General features: G+C 40.7%; 2 protein-coding genes across 6 annotated transcripts in view; both read left to right on the forward strand.

Moving 5' to 3' along the window:
- Window positions 1-22410, forward strand: part of LOC140277348 (voltage-dependent N-type calcium channel subunit alpha-1B-like) — a 156397-nt gene that overhangs the window by 57018 nt on the left and 76969 nt on the right. For all 5 annotated transcript variants that reach the window (XM_072372326.1, XM_072372325.1, XM_072372327.1 and 2 more), the window contains exon 5: window positions 1365-1552. In XM_072372326.1, the coding sequence (XP_072228427.1) occupies window positions 1365-1552 (188 nt within the window). The remainder of the gene's footprint in view (window positions 1-1364; window positions 1553-22410) is intronic.
- LOC140277461 (WD repeat-containing protein on Y chromosome-like) lies at window positions 2931-11507 on the forward strand. Its single transcript, XM_072372496.1, has 3 exons — window positions 2931-6080; window positions 10220-10297; window positions 11496-11507. Exons 1-3 carry the CDS (start codon window positions 2931-2933, stop codon window positions 11505-11507), a joined length of 3240 nt encoding a protein of 1079 aa, XP_072228597.1.

Genomic DNA, 22410 nt, shown 5'->3' on the forward strand with positions numbered 1-22410 from the left:
TCAATGTTGTGTTGTAGGTTTGCTAACCATTAGCTCTTACTCTGGTTGTATTATTCAATGTTATTTCTGTGATTTTGTTTGTTAGGTGTTAATGGATGTTGGGGTCAAACTCAGCCCACAACTCACTGGCTTGAGTGTAACCAAGCAAAACAGATGGAGTTGACATCTTTGAAAAATGCATGGACTGGCACGGACACTAAGATGGAAACCTGCTTCCTAGATAGGACTTTCCGTCATTTCTTGACACAAATAGAAACTTGTGTTTCCATTCTGGCCATGAAGGTTTTTTCCACCGTGCTCAACAGTGCCAGTGTGCAAGCTGACCAAACACCAGAACCTGCTGGGTTGGGGATGGATAGATAGATAGATAGATAGATAGATAGATAGATAGATAGATAGATAGATAGATAGATAGATACTTTATTAATCCCGTAAAGTATTCAGCAGCTACACAGATGCCCAAAGGTAGGTTGGTATCAACAGCAAACAAAAACTCAATTAGTAGCAACATACAGTAGGATATAATAAGTATATAAATATATTTCTATATTCTGATGTGCTGATATGAGTATGGGTTTAATCACGATCCTCCCTGGCCACCCAGTGAAGAGTTATACAGTCTTATGGCCGGGGGACACGTGTTTTTGAGTCGGTTTGTGGAGCAGGTCAGAGACAGCAGCCTGCTGCTGAACATGCTCCTCTGTCCCATCAGAGTTTGATGGAGTGGGTGTTGTGTGTCGTCCAGGATGGTTAATGCTTGATGCTGCAACTTATTCTAATTCTGGGTTTAAGATAGCGGCCATGACACTGGCGCAATGTGTTCCGAAAGTGAAGAAATTTAACCCCAAAGGCCGAACTTCTCACGCTTTTTATCCGAAAAGGTGTTTGGAGAAGGGCTTTGGGATTCTGCGAGGAAATGTAAATACATGACATAAAGAGTGAGGGTCAGGTGTGATGGGATGGAGAAACCCTGTCAGATTCACACACTGCAGGTGGACTGCGCTCAGTGGTCCTGATTTGGAGGAACTCGTTAAACTGAGCTGGGCACAAGCAAGGATCCTGATTTCCTTCAGAAGTGCTGCAGACATGACTATTATCTCATATCATGAGAAACATTAGGCAGCTGGGCAAAGCTTCGGAGGACAAATGCTACAGTTTAGATAGAAATAAACTCAGAACAGGTATACTTCAGCAAAACATTTTAAGTATAACCATTGAAGGGACTCTGGTGATTTAATCATATAAGTCCAAAGATCTGTATTTCTGAAGATTGATATTTTAGTTTGAATAAGCACATTTAAGGTAAAAAGATATCAGCACATATTGAAACTGATTTTTTTCTCCATTTATTTTCCTTGGATCAGGTGAAAGAGCAGCTGATTGGCCTTGTGGATTTGATCCACCAGCCAGGATGTGTCCCAACAGGACCGTTTGCAGAGAGTACTGGACCGGACCTAACTTTGGTATCACCAACTTCGATAACATCCTATTTGCAGTCCTCACTGTATTCCAGTGCATCACCATGGAGGGCTGGGTGGACATCCTCTACAGCGTGAGTCTATACACACCAAAAACCCATATTAAGTCTTTCGTCGCAGCATTTAGTCATTTTCTTAGTTCTGTATTTCAGATTTACTGAATATTTCTGCTTCTGGGAGCCATTAAGAAAAATTAAAATGAATAAGAGAAACCAATACTTTATTCAGGAATAGAGTTATTTAACCATACATTCTTTTTCATGGCTACCTGTGAGTGCTTAACGTTCACATAGACGTGTACTTTATTGCCACCCAGGGGCTGCTAAAACCACTCATAAATTTTTAAACCTATCTAATTTAAAATCATACCTGTGTGTGTGTGGGTCTGTGTGTGTGTGTGTGTGTGTGTGTGTGTGTGTGTTCGGTAAGCAAGCACACTGAAGCAGAACTAGTGGACATGTAAACATTGGCCCACTTCAGTGTGTCAGATGTGAGGCTGTGTTCTGCATGGATGATAATGTAGCAGCAATTGCTCAGTGGATGCAGAGCACCTGCTCAGTGTTGTTGTTGTCTATGTATATATGCAAAGAAAATGAGGAAGTATGCATGTTGTCAGTGAGCACATAAAGTACATGACAAAAACTAACTCGAGTCTCTTTTCGGTCCCTTTTAAGTTGAAGGCTTTCAGTGCTTGTGAAACTGTTGTCAAAAAAACATGAATAAATCAGTTCAAGTGGGAATTGTACATATACAAAATCCTAAAAGATTTACAGGATTATCAAGTCTGTGTGAGGATGAGATGAAGTGCATCAAACGCTGCTGTTACACATGGAAATGTGTTATCGTCATGTGGACGAGTGCTTCTTTTATGGTACAGCAGGAAGTAAAGATTTTAACAAACGAACAACTGAATAATGTGCTTTTGATCAAAACAATGTAGCTTTTTTGACCAAAAAAAAATAAATAAATCAGATAAATAGATTAAGTTAAATTTGTTTATAGACCAGTTTTGCCCATTCCACAACGGGGGGGATATGTTGGCATCTTGCATCAACGAATCAGAGTGGGCAATACAGCATCTATGTATCACATGTCTTTGGACATTTTGATGAGATACTCTCATTTTTGGAGTTCTCTGCTGTTCTATGGAATTGTTTGCACAAGAGCCCAAAAGCCTTCCGTTGCTAGGCAACTTGCTGAGCACTCCATCTCTGACCTCAGAGATGATGTCACAGTTAGCCTTTAATGTGTGTCCTGTGTCATAATGAGGTCACAAAGGAGTGTGATGACGTCACCAAAGTACATATATGTACAGGATTAGGCATAGCCTTGTTCCATCGACAGTTCCCTTCATCCCTTCATCAGATTCCTTCGTATACAGCATTACAAACCTATATCACTTGCACTAATTTCTAACAATCTTACGGTGCTTGAACATACAATAGTGGAAACATGGGATATCCCGGAGAAAACCTTTCAGAAGATGATTCTGACCTGGACTTGGACGAACTCATAAACATGAAGATTGACCTTCATGGTAAAGCCAGCAGTGAACTGGAAGAATCAGATAAAATGTTCACTGCTGATGATATTCCAGCAATCATCAAATTATTCAAAAAATATGACGTTGATGACAGCGGCGCCCTTGACATCGACGAATTTTGCATGGCAATGCAAGACCTATACACCACAGTAGATGAAGAAGAGCTGCGTGTTCTACACATGAAGATCGATACAAACTGCGATGAATCTGTGGACATTGGTGAACTGCTACATTTTCTTTTGCATAAAACAAGTAATGCAGAGGCTCTGGATTACAAGAACCAACTTTTCCCCAAACCTTTTGAATTGATAAACCTTGATACCCACAAGTTGGTCGTTAAAATTATATGCCTCCCTTTAATGCATATCAGCAAACCAAAACACGGAGCGAAGGATACATCACACCAAATCAGGCCTTACCAACAGTGTCTGTACCTCTCCATCAGTACAGATGGTGTGCTGAAGTACTGGCCTGATGACTTTAAGATATCATGCACGTTTCCCTTGTACGAGAAAGACGAAATAACTCCTCGTTTTCATCACAAAAAGAAAATGCACGTTAATGATATAGTGTACATCAAAGAACTCGAGCAGCTGGCTGTCGCAACATCTGACAGAGAACTGCTCTTCTATGAATGTAACAACTTCCCACAATTATTGAGAATTTCATTTAGCTTAATTGAGGATGAAAACACGATCAAAACCATGAACTACTGCTACAGTGAGAAAAGAGGAATGTTTTCCTTTGGAGATTCAAATGGATTTTTAACCGTGTTCATTTCTTACAATATATCTAAAAATGGCCTCTTTTGCAAAAACATGTTTGAGAAAAAAACCCTGCAGCACTATCCAACTGCATACATTTCATCCCTCCTAAAGACTGCGTCCAAAGAATTTTTTTGTGTCAAGATTCCAATTTTTTCCTATGATACATACAGCGACTTGCGATACTTTCCTAGTATGAAGTCATTCCTTATCTGTAACGAATCATCTACATCCATGGTCCTTGCTACTTTAAGCTGTGACCCGAAGTCTGTCAGCCGCAAAATCTCTAAAAAAGTCTTTGAGTGCAGGGGCCATGACAAGTTTTTTACCTGTGCTGAATACTCTCCTTGGTCAAAGTTTATAATGACTGGTGGCAAAAATGGCGTTCTGCGGGTGTGGTTCCCCCACAAAACATCAAAATGCGAAGAGATATTAAAAGGGCATAAAGAAGCCATTACACACATTGTTTATAATCTAACAGAGAAAGTCTTTATCAGTATATCGATCGAAAAAAATGTACGAATTTGGTCTGACGGTGACTGGATCTGTCGGCAGAGCATTTTCCCTGAGGGCATGAAAGAGGCCACAATTTCCACTGTATGTTACAACATACACAACAACGAGTTGTTCCTGGCTAACTCGGACATAGCCAAATGTCGAGGGAGAGGAACAGATGTTTTTCATAATTCTTTGACATCCCACAACATGCCTGTGTGCAATGTGCTATACCACAGCATTTACAAGCAGATTGTCTCTGTTTGCATGGGTGGTGTAATGACTGTGTGGGATGTTCTTACAGGAAAGGCAGTAATGCAGTTTAGAGTCACTCCAGAAAAGTCTGTTGGGCACACTGCTATTGCCTTCGATCAACCCCAACGCCAAGTAATCACAAGTTCTCACGATGGGAAAGTGAGATTATGGAACTTCAGTATCGGGGAGGAGCTCAATGTCCTCCCCGTTAAAATGCCAAAAGATGTGAATCGGATTATCTGTAGAGACACAAAAATATTTGTTTCAGCAAAGAAATGCAACGCCATCTTTAGGCTGGACATGGAAGGAGAAGACAATGTATTTTTGAAGCATCACTTATTGAATGATATTTGCTCCATGGAACTTCATGAACAAACTTTGATTACTGCATCTAATGAGGGAAATGTTGTCATCTGGGATGCGCTTTCTTCTCATGCTCTTTATTATCTAAAAATCAGAGAGAGCCCCCGAACACACCTAGCATTGTCGATAGATCAAGGTCACTCAGGTGTGATGCCTACTAAAAAGAAAGCCATAGGATTGGATTGGTCTAATCCTACAGAAGAGAACGTAGAGAACGTACGCCCCATGGTTTTATCTTTGAAGACCAGGGAGGTTGATATTGAAACGGCCACACTGCTAATCTCAGCAGAGGGTTACGTCGGTGCCTGGTCAGTTAAAGCTAAAGGAGGACTAATAGGAAAGTTTAAGGCGGTGGAAAGTGATGCAGTTATTACCTACATGATAACTGATGAATCAGACAAGACACTCGTGACTGGTGACAGTACTGGAAGGATTTGTCTGTGGGATATTCAAAATTTTGGATACAAATCAGAAGCAGATAATGGGCCATTTGAAACCGTAAAAGCATGGCGTGTGTCACTGCAGTCACCTCCACTGTTGGCTTCTTGGCAGGCTTGCCATTCTGAGCTGGTCAGTGTTGCTGGTGATAATACTTGTGTAGACATAGCCACTACAGGACAGGGCAACAACATTAAACTGTGGATAAATACTGGCAAGTATGTTGGCCTTTTTGGGAAAGATCAGTGGGGTTCCAATACTACACAAGATCAAATGAACATTGACAAGGAACAGGAAGAACAACTCGACACACCAAAGAAAGAAACCTTAACAGTACCATCTAGTGATATTTCTTCTGGTACTGATATTCCAGTGGTGCCTGGAAGACTACCTTACTATAAACTTTGCATAGACACAGTACCAGATGTACCCTTGGAGCCCCTCCCATATAACGACGTGCCTGAAATTAGAACACTGAATGAAATGATTCAAGAGATTAGTAAATATGTGGATGAAGCTAAATGTATACAAAGTCTGATGCTTACAGGAATGCAAAACTACACTGTACAACTAAAGGACAACAAAAAGAAAAAGCATGGAGAAGCGTGCCACCAGCCCCCTTTAAGTGAGGCCCAACCAGGGATCATCGATAAAGTATCTCCACCACAACCTCTGCCTGCCACCTGGTCTTCAAAGCAACCGTCAGGAAAGATACGGTTGCCACCACTCAAAAAGAACAGCGCAGTAGCACAGAGGCCTGGGAACACAATCCAGCATGAACCTTTACACGCCATCCCTCTCAGTGTGCATCCCCCAGTCCCAGGAAGACTTGCAAATGGTTTGCACAGAAACAAAGACCCAGTGGACCAGAGGTCTGAGATGACAAAACAAACACATTTACAACCCATCAGAGATCAGTTGCCCATCACACAGCCCCAATTCAAACCACATCCACCTCTGACCCCACAGCCCACAGACTCAACTGGATCCATAAAAAGTGCACTGAGACACAACAGAACAGTACAAAAAAGACCTGAGAACATAACCAGGCACGTACTTTTACCATCCATCAAAGATGATTTGCAGCAAACGCCATCCCAGTTCAGCCCACGTCCACCTCTGACTCCTTGTCCCTCAGGTCCGACTAGATTTGCATCTAGTTTGATCAGACACAATAAAGCTGTGGAACAAAAACCTGGGAAGACAACTGAGGATAGACAACTACCACCCATCACACCCAGTGTGCTGCAAAAACAGATCAATTTCCAACCACTGTCTCTGCAGCCCACAGCTACATATGGATTGATAAAAAATGCACTCAAAAAGAACAGCACAATGACGGAGGGACCTGAGAAGACAACCAAGCAAACACATTTGCTACATGTCCCCTTTACTGCAAAACCAGACCCAATTCAAACCACATCCACCAAAGAACCCGCGTCCCTCAGGTCCGAGTAGACCAGTCAGGAGTGCACTGAAATGAGAGTAATTAGTACACAGTTATGTGAGACAGAGGCTTGTTCATGTCTGTCTTTTCATAATAATGTATTTTTATTATTTCTCCCAACCAAGTCTTTCTTTACTTCATGCAAAAAAAAACTAAACAAACAATATAAAACAGAAATATATAATTTGTGATGTACTTTTTGTACAACTGTGCACAGACATGTGAAGGTATTTCTTCTTTTGGAAAAGAAAACGACTTTGCAATTCCATCATTTGTATCCATGATTCAAAGAATCAATACATTTTTCCTCTTATTTGATCTGAAAGAAAAAAAAACATTTGCTTTTTAATTCTCGGGAAGTATGAGGTATTTTCTATTTATGTTCAAGTGATATGCGCAAAATACGTAACGCTTTTACACATAAATGTGGACATATTTTGATTTTCTTGTGGGTGTAAAGCAGGTTTTGCACATTTATGCATCTATTTTTAGAAAAAGTGTTACATTCTGCATAAGACAATTCACAACTATGTGCACTCAATAAATTACTTGTTTAACTTAAAAGGTTTTTCCGTGTTTTTTTGTCATTGTAAAATTTTGTTTGCCTTAGTTATTATCTAAAGTACTTGATTTACTTCCAACCAACAAGAATGAATCATTTGAAACTAAGGGTGCAACGGTACATATAACCCACAGTACGGTCCATATCTCGGTTTTTCGGTATGTGTTTTGTGCGTAAAGAGAACTATTTTTTTTCTCCCAAAATTCTCTCTTTACTTTGCTTGTCAGCAAAAATTGTAAACATACCAGTATCACTGGTGTACTGAATAATATGACACTTTTCTTTCACGTTAACAGATAATAAACACAACTTTCAAACGGTTCACTATTTCACAGAGTACTGTTGTAACCTGTTGAGCTTTGCAGCTTTTACTCGGGCTGAACTCGGAGAATAAGCCGACGGGGACAAAGGTATTATTTAGCTTCTTTTAGCGTATTTATTTGACACTAGCACACACTCATTTCTTGAGTCATGGAGGAATGAATTTGCAACTTACCATACAGAAGAAAATGTGGCTTAAACAAAACGCGATGACACAGCATTAGCTTCTGGGCTTTACACTTAAGACCCACTGTAGTGAAAACAAGATACTGCATCTACATAAACAGCAGTACAATCACATCACACATTAACACAGTCTTATGTTGTGTGTCTCACAACAACTGAGTACACCAAATAAAAGAATGTTTCTTGACATATCCCTATTAGATAAATGGATGGATGGAAAATGGATCCTCTCCCCAAATGCAAGGATACAATTTTCATTACTCTCTATCTATTCATTTACTCAAGGCAAATTGTTCTATCAGTTTTATATTAGTTGTGGTTAGCATTTGGTTGATCATTGCATTTTAACAGCACAAATTATTAATGAGAGGAAGTTGGAGAAACGATGGGGACTAAATGTCAAAAAAAGTCAATAAGTGGACTGAAAGTACATGATTTGTCTTCCACAGCTGTATCACTGGGCTCACCACTCCAGCCTTACATGTTTTTTGTACTTTCTTCTGCTCCGTTACCAGACAGATTTGTTATCTGAATACCAGCTCCTCTCAGTTTCTTCAGGGCAGACAAAAGCATCACTGCGCCTTATAAAAACACTATTCTTCAACTCAAAGATAAAAACCTAGTTCCCTCGAGGATGAGGGCTGCTCAGCCAAGCAGAAGTGTGTGTGCCAGTCCCACAATGACTCTTTGACCCAGATCTTTATCTGTTTTATTATTTTTACCAGGTTAAAAGTTGTGGAGCATTGAGATAGATCTTTGAACGTACTATTATTACTCCGTTGATATCGTGTGTGGCAGATCACTCAACAATACATTAGTAAGCAAAAACACACACAAAAGAGATCCAGATGCAGAAAAATACACACGGGCACTCATTGTTCTGCAACCAGAGGAAGGAGTGGGGAGCAGGTGGAGGAGGAGATGGTGTTAATGAGGTGTTTAAAGAGATAAATGCAGATAGATACACACCACAATGTCTCGAAATGAAGAAAGGTTGTTTCACTCTTACAATACAATTCACTGGAAGTGAAGTTCAACACCAACAGCCTTCTTGTGTGATTTAAAAAAAAATCTAATTATCATTTTTACTTTGCTGGAGCCTAAAATTCACACACATTTCCCTTCCCAATGTAGTCTTTCTTCTTGCTTATCCAAGTCCTCCCTGAGTCATTCGTTTAAGAATCTTTGCAAAAATGCAACTCCTCAGTGAATCAGTGGGAATACATAATCAAGCTCCACGAACACTTCTGCTCTTGCTAACTGTGTAACCCGCCTCTGAATGCAGATGGAAGGAGGAGAGAGGTGCACTTTGTGGACAGTCGCACGAGCCTGGCGTGTAAAAAATGTAGTGCACAGTGGGGTCCAAATGCAGTGAAATGCATCTGCAGATGAAAAAACGTTTGGATCCATCATAAATTCTGTGCTCCATGTAGAGAATGATAAACTCTTCCCCATTATTTTTTTCTGTTTGATGTGTTGCATTCATTTGATTCCACCTCTTTTGTCTTCTTCTGTTTACCTTTCACTTTCATTCCACGAGTACGCCTCCTTCTCTTTGCATTGTTTTACATCTTCCTGCTCCTATCTGATCCCAGAAGAGGGTATCTAACTGGTCCAGTATTGTGAGCCACTCACAGATCCATCCTGATGTTCCTTTTTCTTCCTCTTCCTCATTTGACTTCAAACACCTCCCCGTCTGTAGCTGTTTCTTCTTTTTCATCATTCTCAACGCTGCTGTCTCACATTGCTGTGATAGAAAAATGTCTTTTCTCTCAGACAGAACTTCTTTTTTGGTTGTTTTTGGCCATTTTCTTCTTCTGCTCTGTGATTCCTTTTGATCCACTATCTATTTTTACTACAGCCTTTTTTGTATGGCTTTTATTTCAGTGGGCCAGGAGACATAAACCTATATCTAGATGCTCACCAGTAAACGACTCACTTTTAATGGTGGGACAGACCGGTATCTGCCGGCGTCAGCGTCAGTCCACACAGAGTGAACAGTATTCAAGCAGAGCAGAAGGACTAAAGTTAGGTTGTTGGAAAACAACCTGCACGATCGCTACCGCAGAGCAGCTGCATAACTTTATCCAGGTTGTGTGGCTGAATAAATCCAGATGGTCTCCAGGTAGCTTGAGATTTAAGATGCAAATTTCTTTTGGCTTAATTGACCATTTCCCGGTAACTGCATGCTTAATTGAGCTGACACAGAGACAGCTGTAGTGGTGAGATTTTTTTCTGGATTCATGAAATTTTGGAACTATAGGGATTAATGTTTTTGCACTATAGCTCAGTTTCTTTCCTGCATGATGTTGTGGCTCCTCCTCCTCCTCCTCCTCCTCCTCCTCCTCCTCCTCCTCCTCCTCCTCCTCCTCCTCCTCCTCCTCCTCCTCCTCCTCCTCCTCCTCCTCCTCCTCCTCCTCCTCCTCCTCCTCCTCCTCCTCCTCAGTACACCTCTGTTGTATCTTACATAATAACCTCAGATCAGATGGTCGGTAGTCTGACCTTTAAAAAAACTTGAGGCTTTTAGTGCTGTTTAGGCCCAACATGATGCTCCATGCAGTGTAGTTTTAAAATTTGCCACAAATTATCACATTTTATGTTTTTATCGACTATTTTCAGTTTTCTCAATTTTTGTCTTGCCCTGTTTTGCACTTAACTACATTTTTAATTTCTTTTAATTAAGTTATATGCTGTGATAAACCTTTATTTTTACTTCTTTCTTAAGTGCCTGTGCCCTCTTCCGGCTCCAGATCACTGAATCTCTCCACTTCACCAAGTTAACTGAATTATGTGGAAATATGTAACATAAGAAATTAAAGGTACAATAAACACTCTAAGAATGAATAATTTAACCGGATTAACGTGGTTCTCCAGCTGTTATCAAGTGCTTTTAATGGTGTGTGCTGCCGTTGGGATATTTTAAATGAGCACTTTTAATTTTTCAGCATTAACGCAGCATAGCTATTACACAACAAATGGAGAAACGGGCTGCAGTGTTTTGTACTTTACTCCGCTCAACTTCTAAAATGCCAGCAGGAATATGACATGGCTTTGTATCCTTATCAAATAAAATGCCAATGAATTTAGATATGTATGTTGATCTCTCGGGATTGGTTGGGCGGAAAAACGAATGCCCTATCCAATGGGAATCAGATAGACTTGTGACAATGACAGAGTGAAGCTGGAAAAGGAGCGTAACGATGCCCTTAACTCAGCATCTAAGAGGGACAAACTGTTTAGGTTTGTGTCAGGATAGCAAAGAGGATGATGACATAAATGGGAACTTTTTAAAGGCGGTTTATCCCGTGAGGTACGTGTGGCGAACAGGCGATTGAGCAAAAGATAGAAGTCATCTGATGGGTGGATGAGTTAAGAGTGAAATGCTGAACTTGAATAGGCTTCAAGTAGACCAAGATAATGTGAAATAGCAGAAAAGGGGCATGGGTGAATTTGAATGAATGCAATGGAGAGTGCATGCTTGTCCGTTGCCAACTTATATCCTTAATTTACAATTGTAGATGCACTCAAACACTGTAGAAGCAGGGGGAAAAGAAAGTCTGACAGCATGAAATCAGAATAGCATTCAGGCGGGGGCTGTACTCTGTAGATTGTTCTTTCCCGTAACCCAATGTTAACCTCGCAGATTGATGACTGAACTGCCTCTGCCTGGAGGGGGATCACTCAGACCTTCTTTCTTTAATGGTGCAAAAGAAAATGCAGAGTGCCTCTCACCATCATTACCATCTTGCTCCTTCCACTCCATCTTTCCTCATCACTTCCTCTCTGCCTTCCGCCCACTCCTCCCGATTTCCTTCATAAATTCAGATCCCGTGGCGAGGCCACATTGCAGTCTGTGGTCTTCCAGCAGCTGATGTAGTGGAAGTAGTTCTGTCTGGGCTCAGGATTGGTGACACAGTGCTTTGCAAAAGGGTTTACCTCCTTTGGAAATTTCCCATTTTGTTGTCTTACAACCTGGGAATGAAATTGACTTTTGGGAGGTTGGTCAGTTTGATCAGCACAACATACTTGTCACATCAAAGCTGCAAAAACCCAAGACATTAGAGCCCCTTCAAGCTGGATGGGTCCTGCTGGTGTACAGCAATCTGTAAGTCGTATTGACTGATTTTACTTAATATTTTACGATATTTTTCCCCTTTAAACCACTTCAGTGGCGGTATTTAGCTCCATCTAGGGCTGGGTGATAAAACTATAACGATAGCTGAAACATGGTCGATATAGTTTTCGATAGATTACGTTCGTCCATCTTTTGACAGACGATAGGAGTAGTCAATGACAAGGAGAGTTGTCGCCCAAGGCGTAAGGGATGACATTGTTGATAAGAAGGGCCCGAAAAGTTCGGTGGTGTGGAGGTATTTAGAAATCTGACATGAAACAGAGTAGTTTGCACTGCAAATTATGTTGAGCACATTCCAACAAAGACAGGAAATACCGTTAATCTGTTTCATCACCTGAAGCATCGTGAGATGAGTTTTTCCCATATCGCCCTGCCCTAGCACCAACCATTGTTTCCATAACTCTGGCCAATTTCCCAGGTCTTGAAAAAAGTCCCCACAGCATGATTCTGCCCCCTCCATGCTTGGTGCGTGAATGGTTTGTTTCTTTGATGGCTATCAGAACACTAACGTCTTGCACGTCTTGCCAGAGTAACTTTCATGTCTTCACTGTAGAAGTCATGTCAGTTCTGGATTACACAAAACTGTTTACACACGTCACACTCCTCGTGTGAACTCAGCTGAAGACTTAAAATGGTCTTACGAACAGATACTTTAACCTCTTTGTACCTTCTTCATGGTTACATTTGGTCACTCGGTTACATCTCTAGTTAATACCGTTTTATCATTATTTCTGAGTTTTATTGGCCTGATCTCTCTGGGAAGGTTTGGTCGGATGCTATTCCTCTTTACATTTACTAATAATGGATTTTTTGTGTTGATCAAGTTTTTAGCATTTTTTACAAACACAAACCTAAAGTTTTTTTTTTTTTTCAGAACTTTGTCCCTGACCTGTTTGGTGAACACTTTAATCTTTGTTATGTCCCTTACTTAGCGACTCTGGGACCTTTAACATCTGGTGTAAATAGAAGTCATGTGATGCTGCAACAGACTACACACAGGTGGACTTAACTGAACAATCAAATCAAATCTTAAAGTCTCAAAACATATCCATTAAATTACAGCCTGTGATGTAACAAGGCTGCATATAGCTGCAGTTCATATTTCATAATCTCACTGTAACTTAGAAACTAACTACATGCCCAAAGCATCATTTTGGACTGCCTGCCACACTGTGGAAGTCTCAAAGTAAAAATAGTGTTGCTCTCCTCTTTAATGGGCGTATGATTATAGAACCAACTGGACAGGCTACAACGCTTTTGCCTTTGGTTGCATACTTTCTCTAAACGTAACCAGTTATAGAGATTTCATTGTGGAAGGCTTGTTCAGGTTTTTGTTGCAGTGGCATCTGCAGCCTGTCTCATACGAAATGATTTCATTGTAAATAATAAAGAGACAGCAAAACTGACTCAAAACATCATACATGTTAAAATGTTTCTTGAGTGAACTTATTTCATCCAACAAGGGAACCAGGGATGAAAAGAGAATTTTCTAGAAAATAATCAATGCTCCCTTTTGATATTATAAATATTAGGGGAGGAGGAAAGGGGAAGGCATATTAGATTTCAGCTTATGCTAATGATTCTTATGCTAATCCCCCAACTGCTGCAGAGCCTTTGAAAATACAGTTCAGTTGGTGTAACCTGTGCTGGCAAACCACACAGAGCTTGTTCCTTATAAGAAGTGTTGAATGGTGGATAAAAAAGCAAAAACTGTTCAGAAACAGGTAATAAAGATTATTCCTAAAAAAGAATGCTGTAATTGGCTGGATTTTCATTCAGATTTCTTGTCTCTATCCTACATTAGTTGAAGTTCTCATATGCTGACACTAATAGTGAGTTTTATAGTGAAAATTGCATCTTAAGGTAAAATTGTCTGCAGATATGTCATTTTCTATTGATACTCTGTTGCTTTTCATATGTGCACGGTAACAATGCATGTTTGTCTGAACGCTGATCATCAGTGTTTGAGTTTTAAATTAAATTCTAATAGTGTTTCCATGTTTACTATCAGGTCTGCCTTCTTAATTCTGACATCATTCTCGAGCCCTGCAAGATAGGTTGGCTTTGGTTTGGATTTCAAAAGATATTTGGCAAAGGTTGTGGTCTTCGTTATGGAGTAACTGCTCAGCTGAGATTGGAGCAAGCAAAAAGGAAGCTCTGTGTTGGCTGGAAACTGGCAGTAGTCTCTTATGTAAAAGTGGGTAATGTAGTTTTCTTTAGATATTTACGTGAGGCTGTTTCTGCCCTTGAAGAGAGATGAATAGAGAGTTGTATTTTACTGGAAGGAGGGCTGTAAGATCACTTCTGTTGTCAGGCTCTGTAGATGATGATAAAAACTGCTGAATCCATCATCATCAAAACTTATCCACCAAGCATCTGTAAGAGGAGGTGAAGTGTGTGAGCCCAAAGGATAGTAAAAGAGATAAGCCATCAAAGCTACAACCTGCTCACTCTGCTGCCATCTGGCAAAGGAAACTAAAGTCCCCACTGCTGTACCGCGAGACCTCAGAACTCAGAGTTTCTGCTCTCAGGCTGTTAATGATCAACTTCATCTTCTACACTGCCTCACGAAAATAAAGTCGTATTTTCTGACTTGGTAATTCATATCATTCATATTCAAATCCTTGACATGATACCCACCATTCGCTCTCTCTTTTAGCAGTAATGCCAGGCAGGGATGTACAAAAGATATCAAAGCGCTGCGTTGATTCACACTGTGAATGCTGCACTGTGAATGCTCCGAGCCAGTCAGTGGGGAAGTGACATCGATGTAGCAGCAGCAGGATCTGTGGGTGGTTTCACAGGGTTGATAATATGCTAATCTTTATTTCATGGCTCATGATTTTATTACTTTTTTCATCTGCCTCTCCTGACCATCTAATGGCTGCTTTCAAATTAGAAGTGATGCTTCCTCTGCTGCGTTCAAACTTCACGCACACACACAAAATGGCAATTATATGTCATCATTAAAACATTGTGGGTTATTTTGTCTGTGCTCTGTTAACTGGCTAAAAGGGCTGATACCATGTATAATGTTGCACCAATTAGACTTAAACAACCCTTAGAGTAGTACATTTTTGTTTTGCACCTCCAGAGAATACTGTAGAAAGTCACCAGTTGCTGCTCCACAGGATTTCTGCATGCTGTGATTTACCACACTGACTGCAGCCTTGCTTTGTAGCATACTGTTATTGAGGTCTGAGTGATTTAATGTGTGTGTGTGAGACGCAAGGGGTCACAGAGAACCTTTCCTCCCACTTCATTAGAGCTGTGTGAGTCACAGAATCAGGTGCACCTTGACCTTGTCAGGGAGGCCTCTTTGACTGTCAGGTCAGTCACAGTGCTTGTCACAGTCTTGCAAAAAATAGAGCAGCGCCAAGGGACACACATGGTGTGATTAAATCAGGTCTGCGTGGCATTTCAGTGAGGCTTTATCTTTAAGCCTTTTGTACACTTTTTTTCTTCTTTCTTTATGGAAAAAGTAAAGGAAAAACTCTTAAGCAAGTGATAGTAACCAGTGTTCTTTTATTACATAATATTATGACTGGGTGATATGGGAAAAAGTCATATCACGATATATCAGTCGATATTTTTTTTATATCAGTCGATATCGATATATATCGGGTTCATAACTTTTAGCATCCACTTGAACCCCTTATTTCCCACTGTGCTTATTGGTAGCGTGTCTTTTACAACACAATAAGCTGCTGCATTTGTAAAATCACGGTGTCTCTTAGATTTTTTGTCATACGGCGCTGGATAAAGCAGACTCTATGGTCTTCTGTTGCTGCTGCACAGGCCTTGTTATTGGGGGAAGATTAGCACTTGTTCCGGGCTGTGTTTGTAAAAGTTTGCATTCTCCGTGCTCAAACGGGTTGCTTCAGGAAACAGATTAGTGGTATTTCCTGTGTTTGTCGGAACATGTGCTCGACATCATTTGCAGTGCTCACTACTCTAACTTAAAAAAAAATAAAAAATACCTCCACACCACAGAACTTTTCAGGCCCTTCTTATCAACAATGTCATCCCTTACGCCCTGGGCTGTGTCTTCTGTCGTTTCTTCCGAGGGAACACTCATTTTCTTTTTTTATGCGGCTGCAGCAGCACAAACAAACACGCCACGACTAGCTGCTGGCATGGCTCTATTCCAGCCACGTGATTGGTTCAGCGCGGCGCAACTCTCGTTGTCATTGGCTATTCGTATTGTCTGTCAAAAGATGGACGAACGTAATCTATCGAAAGTATATCTACCATGTTTCATACCTTCTTAGCTATTGTTTTAGCCCTATATTATTTATCTATAAACTGTTAGGAAACAGTTATTTACACATTAAGCCCACCTACTCTTACAATTATGAACATTTGGACTTGTATTGGTCTCCTTAGAGGGAAAAAAAGTATTCGATATGAAATTGATAATATGTTTGAAGAAACCAGACCTAATTAATGCTTTAGAAAGTGATCGTTCCAGTTGTTTAATAAACTAGCAGTTTGCTGGGTGTATTACAGTAAAGAACTGTTTGGAAATAAGGTGAATTAAAATTTCATTAGCATATCATTAGTCCAGTCCACCCCAAAAAACAAATTGTGAAAAGCATGCTTGTTCATGCTTTTTGGCCATGAGACCAACCTTCCGCCGTGTTTTCATTGATATTTAAGGAGTTTCATGAAGTTTGCAACATAGACGTGTTACAATTGGCAGAATAATGTTTTTAGAGCCGTTTTTCAGCATAAATTGCAGTCTTATGTTTTTAAATGACAGGTGTAGGCATGTAATGATTTTGGAGCCCAGAAAGTGGGAGACATAACTGTGAAACTGCTTTGTTTTGGGCTGTGGGCAAAGCTGTTACACATGGTCGTGTAAGACTGTGTCGCTGTAAGCTGTGACATGATCACTTATATCTACTCTGTTTAAGATGCTTGGAATGACATCATGAAGCAATAAGTGGAAGTGGTTGGAGGGATGTAGAACTGTTACCGCTGTGGTAAAAAGTCTAATTCGATGGGAGCAGAACTTTGTATCCACATTAAACTTTCATCCTTTGAGCTTCAGCTGTCTGATTAAATTTCTCTAAAATTAGCCAGCGGTGAAATATTTCACAATTCACAAGATAATAACTGACTCTGTTAGAGGCGGATTAGCCTTAAATTCAGTCTGAACAGAAAGCTGTTTTGAGACGTTCTACGTCTTTGGGCTGCTCTTTAAAGGCCTTTGGCTCTCTGTGCCACCGCAGCTGTTTAGCACAGTTTCACTTTTGCATGTTGCGAATGTTTCACTTCGGTAGATTCAGAGTGGCTGTCTTTGTTTCAGCAGGCCTTCCCGGTGTGTCTGTGTGTGTCGTGGTAGTTCTGGAGGGCGAGTGGGAGTACATTGTCACCCCGCAACTGCATAATGTATGACTCCAAATTTTGTGGCAGCTTCTGCTTTTTCCTCACTTATCAGTCAAAGCAGTCAGCCCACACTGACTCAGAAATAAAAGCGACAGCATAATGATACAAACTGAACATTACCTGAAGGTTGTTTTTAGAAATCAACAAACTGTGGGAGGTGACATTGAATGTGACACGGACAGGGAGCGCTGGTTTACTTGAGGTGGCTGGAGCCTGAAATTGAAGGACCTGGAGATAACCCATATGGGGTAAAAATTCAAATTTCACTTAGAAAGGCTCCAGCAGATCATTGTTTTCTAAAACCAAAATATTTCTTTTGAGAGATGCTAGTGCTAACTACAGCACCTTACTGACTTCTCCCAAATGTGACCGACATTAATTACTTTAAATATGGTGGAAAATAGAAAAGTTTTCCTGACGTTTTATGCGTTAAAAACCTCTCCATGCTTTATTTTGACTCCGGGGAGTGCATGCAAACCTGACCCGGTTGACCTGAAGTGTCTGGAAGATGTGTTACACAACAGATTATGCAGCATCTATGATCTAGACCCACTAAAATAGTTATCTTATTATAGTGGGTCTAGATTTCTAGTTTATTTGTCTTAAGTTGAGGGTAAAAGAAGAGTAATAATTTCATTATTATCTGAGCTGTTAAGTTCACTCAAACAACAACAGGAAGTGAACGTAACTTCAACTGCAGGATTTTGTAATTCTCTGCATTATATAGGGTTATCCTCATGAGTTTCTATGGGGAAAAATAGACTAATTCTATCTTATGCTCAAATCATAATTATGTCAAATTAGACTAGTGTGTTGTGTCATTTGAAGTTGGCCTACCTTTCTAAGGTTTTGTAAAGAACTAAGTCAGTATAACTTTGCACTGATTGCCATACCTGCTGTTTTCACAAAACAGTAAATTTAGGGAGATTTTATGTTTTTTTGTTTTCTTTAATACAGTGACCATTGAAAGAGCTTAAAACTTTAAGCTAAGCTAACAGGGAAATAAAGTGTACGCAACATAATATTTGAAATAACAAAACTGTGGCTTTGAGCTCTTTCCAAATGTAGATCGAGGGGCGAAGAGTTACAGCAACATGGGGGATTTAATCTGTATATTCCTGGTGACATCATCACCTGACAGTTAGGTGATGATGTGGGTAAAACATGTTTCAGATAATATGTGGGGATCCATATATAATGACTGTCTTGTATACTGAAAATGTTGCTGGTTGGCGGGGATAGTTGTGTGGATCACTTAAAGCCACTTTCATAAAGAACACAATCTTTTAGCTGCATAGTTTCACAAATCAGGACATAATAATGACTCATCTGGTCTACAAAATGTGGTGAATGCAACCTCAAATGGAAGAACAACACATGAACTTTTGTGTGTCTTTGATTATATAGTAAAACTAAACCAACATAGACAAAAATTCAGTCCTAATTAAAACGGTAAGGAGCAGCCAAATCAAATGCATGCGATTAACTGATATTCAGTAAGTGTGAGCACCTCTCTACAAGCAGAAGTTTGAGCAGTTTGCTTGTTTGGAGCATTTAGGTGTGTGTTAACACAATTCCAAGGAGGGAAGACACCAGCAATGACCTCAGATAAGCAGTTGTTGCTGCCCATCAATCTGAAAGAGTTATAAGGCCATTTCCAAACAATTTGGAGTCCATTGTTCTACAGCGAGAAAGATTATTCATACGCGAAAAACGTTCAGGATAGTTGCCAATCTTTCCAAGAGTCCCAGAAAGTTCACCCCGAGGTCAAACCGTGCAATGATCAGAGAAACTGGAGAAAACCCAAGAGCTACAGCTGAGACGCTACAGGCCTCAGTCAGCATGTTAAAGGTTAAAGTTCATGACAGGACTGGCTGTAAATGACACACCGTGAAACTTTACACTGAGACCTGAATTTAAAAACCATAGCATCGTTAAGAGACTGCCTCTTAGAGTGCATTATATGATGTCTTAATTCACAGCAACGCTACATCTGTAAATTAGATGTAGATGGCACCACAGATGTGTTTGGCTCATGGTGCCGGAGGCTGCTTGTTACATACCATAGTGGATCACACCCTCCATCGAGAAGTGACATAAGATAAATTTAAGTGATGGATGTCCTTCCATGATGCCCAGAGGCCATATGGGGCTTTTTCTTAGTTTGGTTTTCTCTGTCATGAATTAGATGGCACGCCACAGCATATTCATAGCTCATGGCATGAAAGGTAAATGTCCTGTAGAGATGTTACCAGAGCCAACAACCTCAGCGTCCAACGTGTCTAAGTGTGAAAAGGCCAACCAGCGAATAATGAAAGCTGACATACTGGTGCTTGACGTCAGATTTAACAGCGAGTTACTGTGCATGACACTTTGACTGGCTTCTGCAGCGCTGGAGCTTCCCTGGATTGAAGCCATGGGGTCTGATCCCAGTGTGACCGTACTAGACCCTTCCTGATGTTGACATCAGGAATTCTTGGTCAAGGACAGAGTAATTGGAACGGGTCTTCTTAGCAACAAGGGCAGCCCAGGACAACACGATATCTGAAAAATCTAGCAGCTCTTAAGCTTTCACCGCAGAGGCTTGCTGTGTTTCAGTATCTGCAAAGCATTTTTACGAGCTCAGCTGAGCTCAGTTCATCTGCTTCTTTAATAAAACATCCTCTTGATGCGTCTGGACACCTCATCAATGATGTTTCCTGGGGCCACTGGCTGTTTCAGGTCTTTCAGCATCATACAGCCTCGCCCAGGCGACCCAGCTGGGGGTGTTCAAGCCCCAAGCAAAACTCTCTTTAATGGGAGATGCATAGCAAACAGTTCAATACCAGAGCTCTCTCTGACACTGAGCAGGTGGTCAGATTGGGGAGCTCCCAGCACATTCTCATTCCCAAAATGCCACTTTGTCAAGAAACCTTTAAGTTATAGGGTACCCTTTACAGTCACTGCTCTGCAGATGCATGCTGGCAGTTATCTTCCTGTGACTGTAACTGATGTACAAGCTGTGCTGACAGGAAAACATCACTCTCCAGTGTCAACAAGAAACACGGGCCACATATTGAGGTGAGAGAAGAGGTGGAGCATAGTAATCCGACTCCAAAGCTTTGCACTCGGGCTCAAGACTTACCTGGAAAAGACTCTTTTTCACCCCTCCTGGTTATTCATTTTGTCTTTATATTGACTTACTTGGTCCACTACAGTTTTGCTGTGCATTAAAAGTTTTCAGGTTAGAAACACAATATATTTAGAAATGTAAATATACAATAAAATGCATTTTATTGCAGAAAGCTTTGCCACCCTTTACCACATTTCCATGACATGTTCCAAAGACTGTTTTATTACCAGCTCGGAGGACCTTCCAGCGTCCAAAAATGATACTTTACACCGAAAACTCAGGCAACAGGCTTCTGACAGAGCATCAGTATGTGATGAGCTGAGAGAGAGTGAAGTATTTGGAGAATACTTCACTGGCAGTGGAAGCCAAACTGTTAGGATCTAACTGCCTCAGAAGCACTAAAGCTACAACCTTAACTGTCAGTGACAAAGAAAAGTAAAACTAGCTTGTGACAATTCACAAAGTGAACTCAGGCTCTACTAAATAAGGCATGGAGCTAGCAGCTAAGACCGCAGATGCATTAAGACAGTGGTTCATGAGATCACAAATCATCGGGGAAGTAATTGTCCGATAGATTTTCTTTGTAAATTAACTTATTTTTGCAACCACAGACTGGCCATTAGATAGGATGCATTTATAAGCCATGTCTAATTATTATTCTAAACTTAGCTGAACTGAACCAAACTGAGAAGGAGGTAGAAGATGAACACTGAACATGCAACATGCTAAGAGAATGTAACAAAAGCGTGAAGAGACACAAGAAGATAGAGTGATGCCAAGAAATACAGCATGTTAGGCATTGATCCTGGTAAATGGGTGGCTGCTTTTTTTGACAGCAGAGGCAGAGGGTGTGCTACTGCACATTTTTATGTGCTCATCTCACATTGCCGGGTTCATGATATGCATCTCCAGCCCACTGATTCGGCCGCCCCAGACCTCCCATCACAATTACAGCCAGCTTGTGGCGGTGCCTCGACACTGGCGTCTGCAAAATGTCACTTTGCTTCGCATGGCCCATCAGTCTGCAGGTCCGTCCTCCTGCCAACAGGCTACTGTGTGGGAGCATTCTCAGACACAAAGAGCGCAGACTCAGAACCAGAGGAGGCAGAAATGGTAAAGGCTTCAATCACTGCGTTTCAAAATGAAAGACGTGTTTATTTTAAGTCAATACAGGTGAAAATCAGAATCAATCATTTGTGGAGCGTCGTCTCATTTTAAAGCAAGTTATTTTGGAGAAGTCTCTGTAAAAACAAAGTTTCTGTGAAAACAAACAGACATTGTGCATCGTCACCTTGGAAACTGTCTGTTTATTTACATGAAGCAACATTGTCATTGTGGGAGTGGGAGATGTGTTTCTGGCCATTCCACGATCATTTTCTGCAAACTGAACCAAACAGTAAACACTAAACTAGCAGTAAAAACAGACCCTTTGACAGAAAGACACTGAAACACGATCAACAAACTCTTTAAAGGGGAAGTTCGTTTTTTTTTAAACCTGGACCTTATTTCTGGCCTAAAATACGTTCATCTACTCACCGATAACAGTTTGGTGAAAGTCGGAGTCCTTCGGACGCTATTTCGATCACTCGAGATCCGTATAACGGGAGAGAACAGGGCAGAGACACTACAGCCTCTAAATAAGGCATTATCTGTCTTTATTTTAACAATACTTTAAGAAGAATGAATGAATGAACGCTACTATTGCTCTGTTAGTTCAGACCTGCCTGTTGTTGTTATTTGGGGGCAATCGGGGGGCTATCTTTACACTGAGTTTGCTTCTGCTAGTTTTGTGCAACATGGCAGGATATTTATCAGATTTTGACGACGTGCACGACGACATTGAGTACGATGGACGTCCTTACAGTTTTGAGCCAGTTTCTCCATGATGTTATCGTTGAGTAGATGAGCGCATTTTATGCA

The sequence above is a fragment of the Leuresthes tenuis genome, unplaced genomic scaffold (assembly GCF_036924035.1).
Source record: "Leuresthes tenuis unplaced genomic scaffold, fLeuTen1.0.hap1 SCAF_19, whole genome shotgun sequence".
NCBI lineage: Eukaryota > Metazoa > Chordata > Actinopteri > Atheriniformes > Atherinopsidae > Leuresthes > Leuresthes tenuis.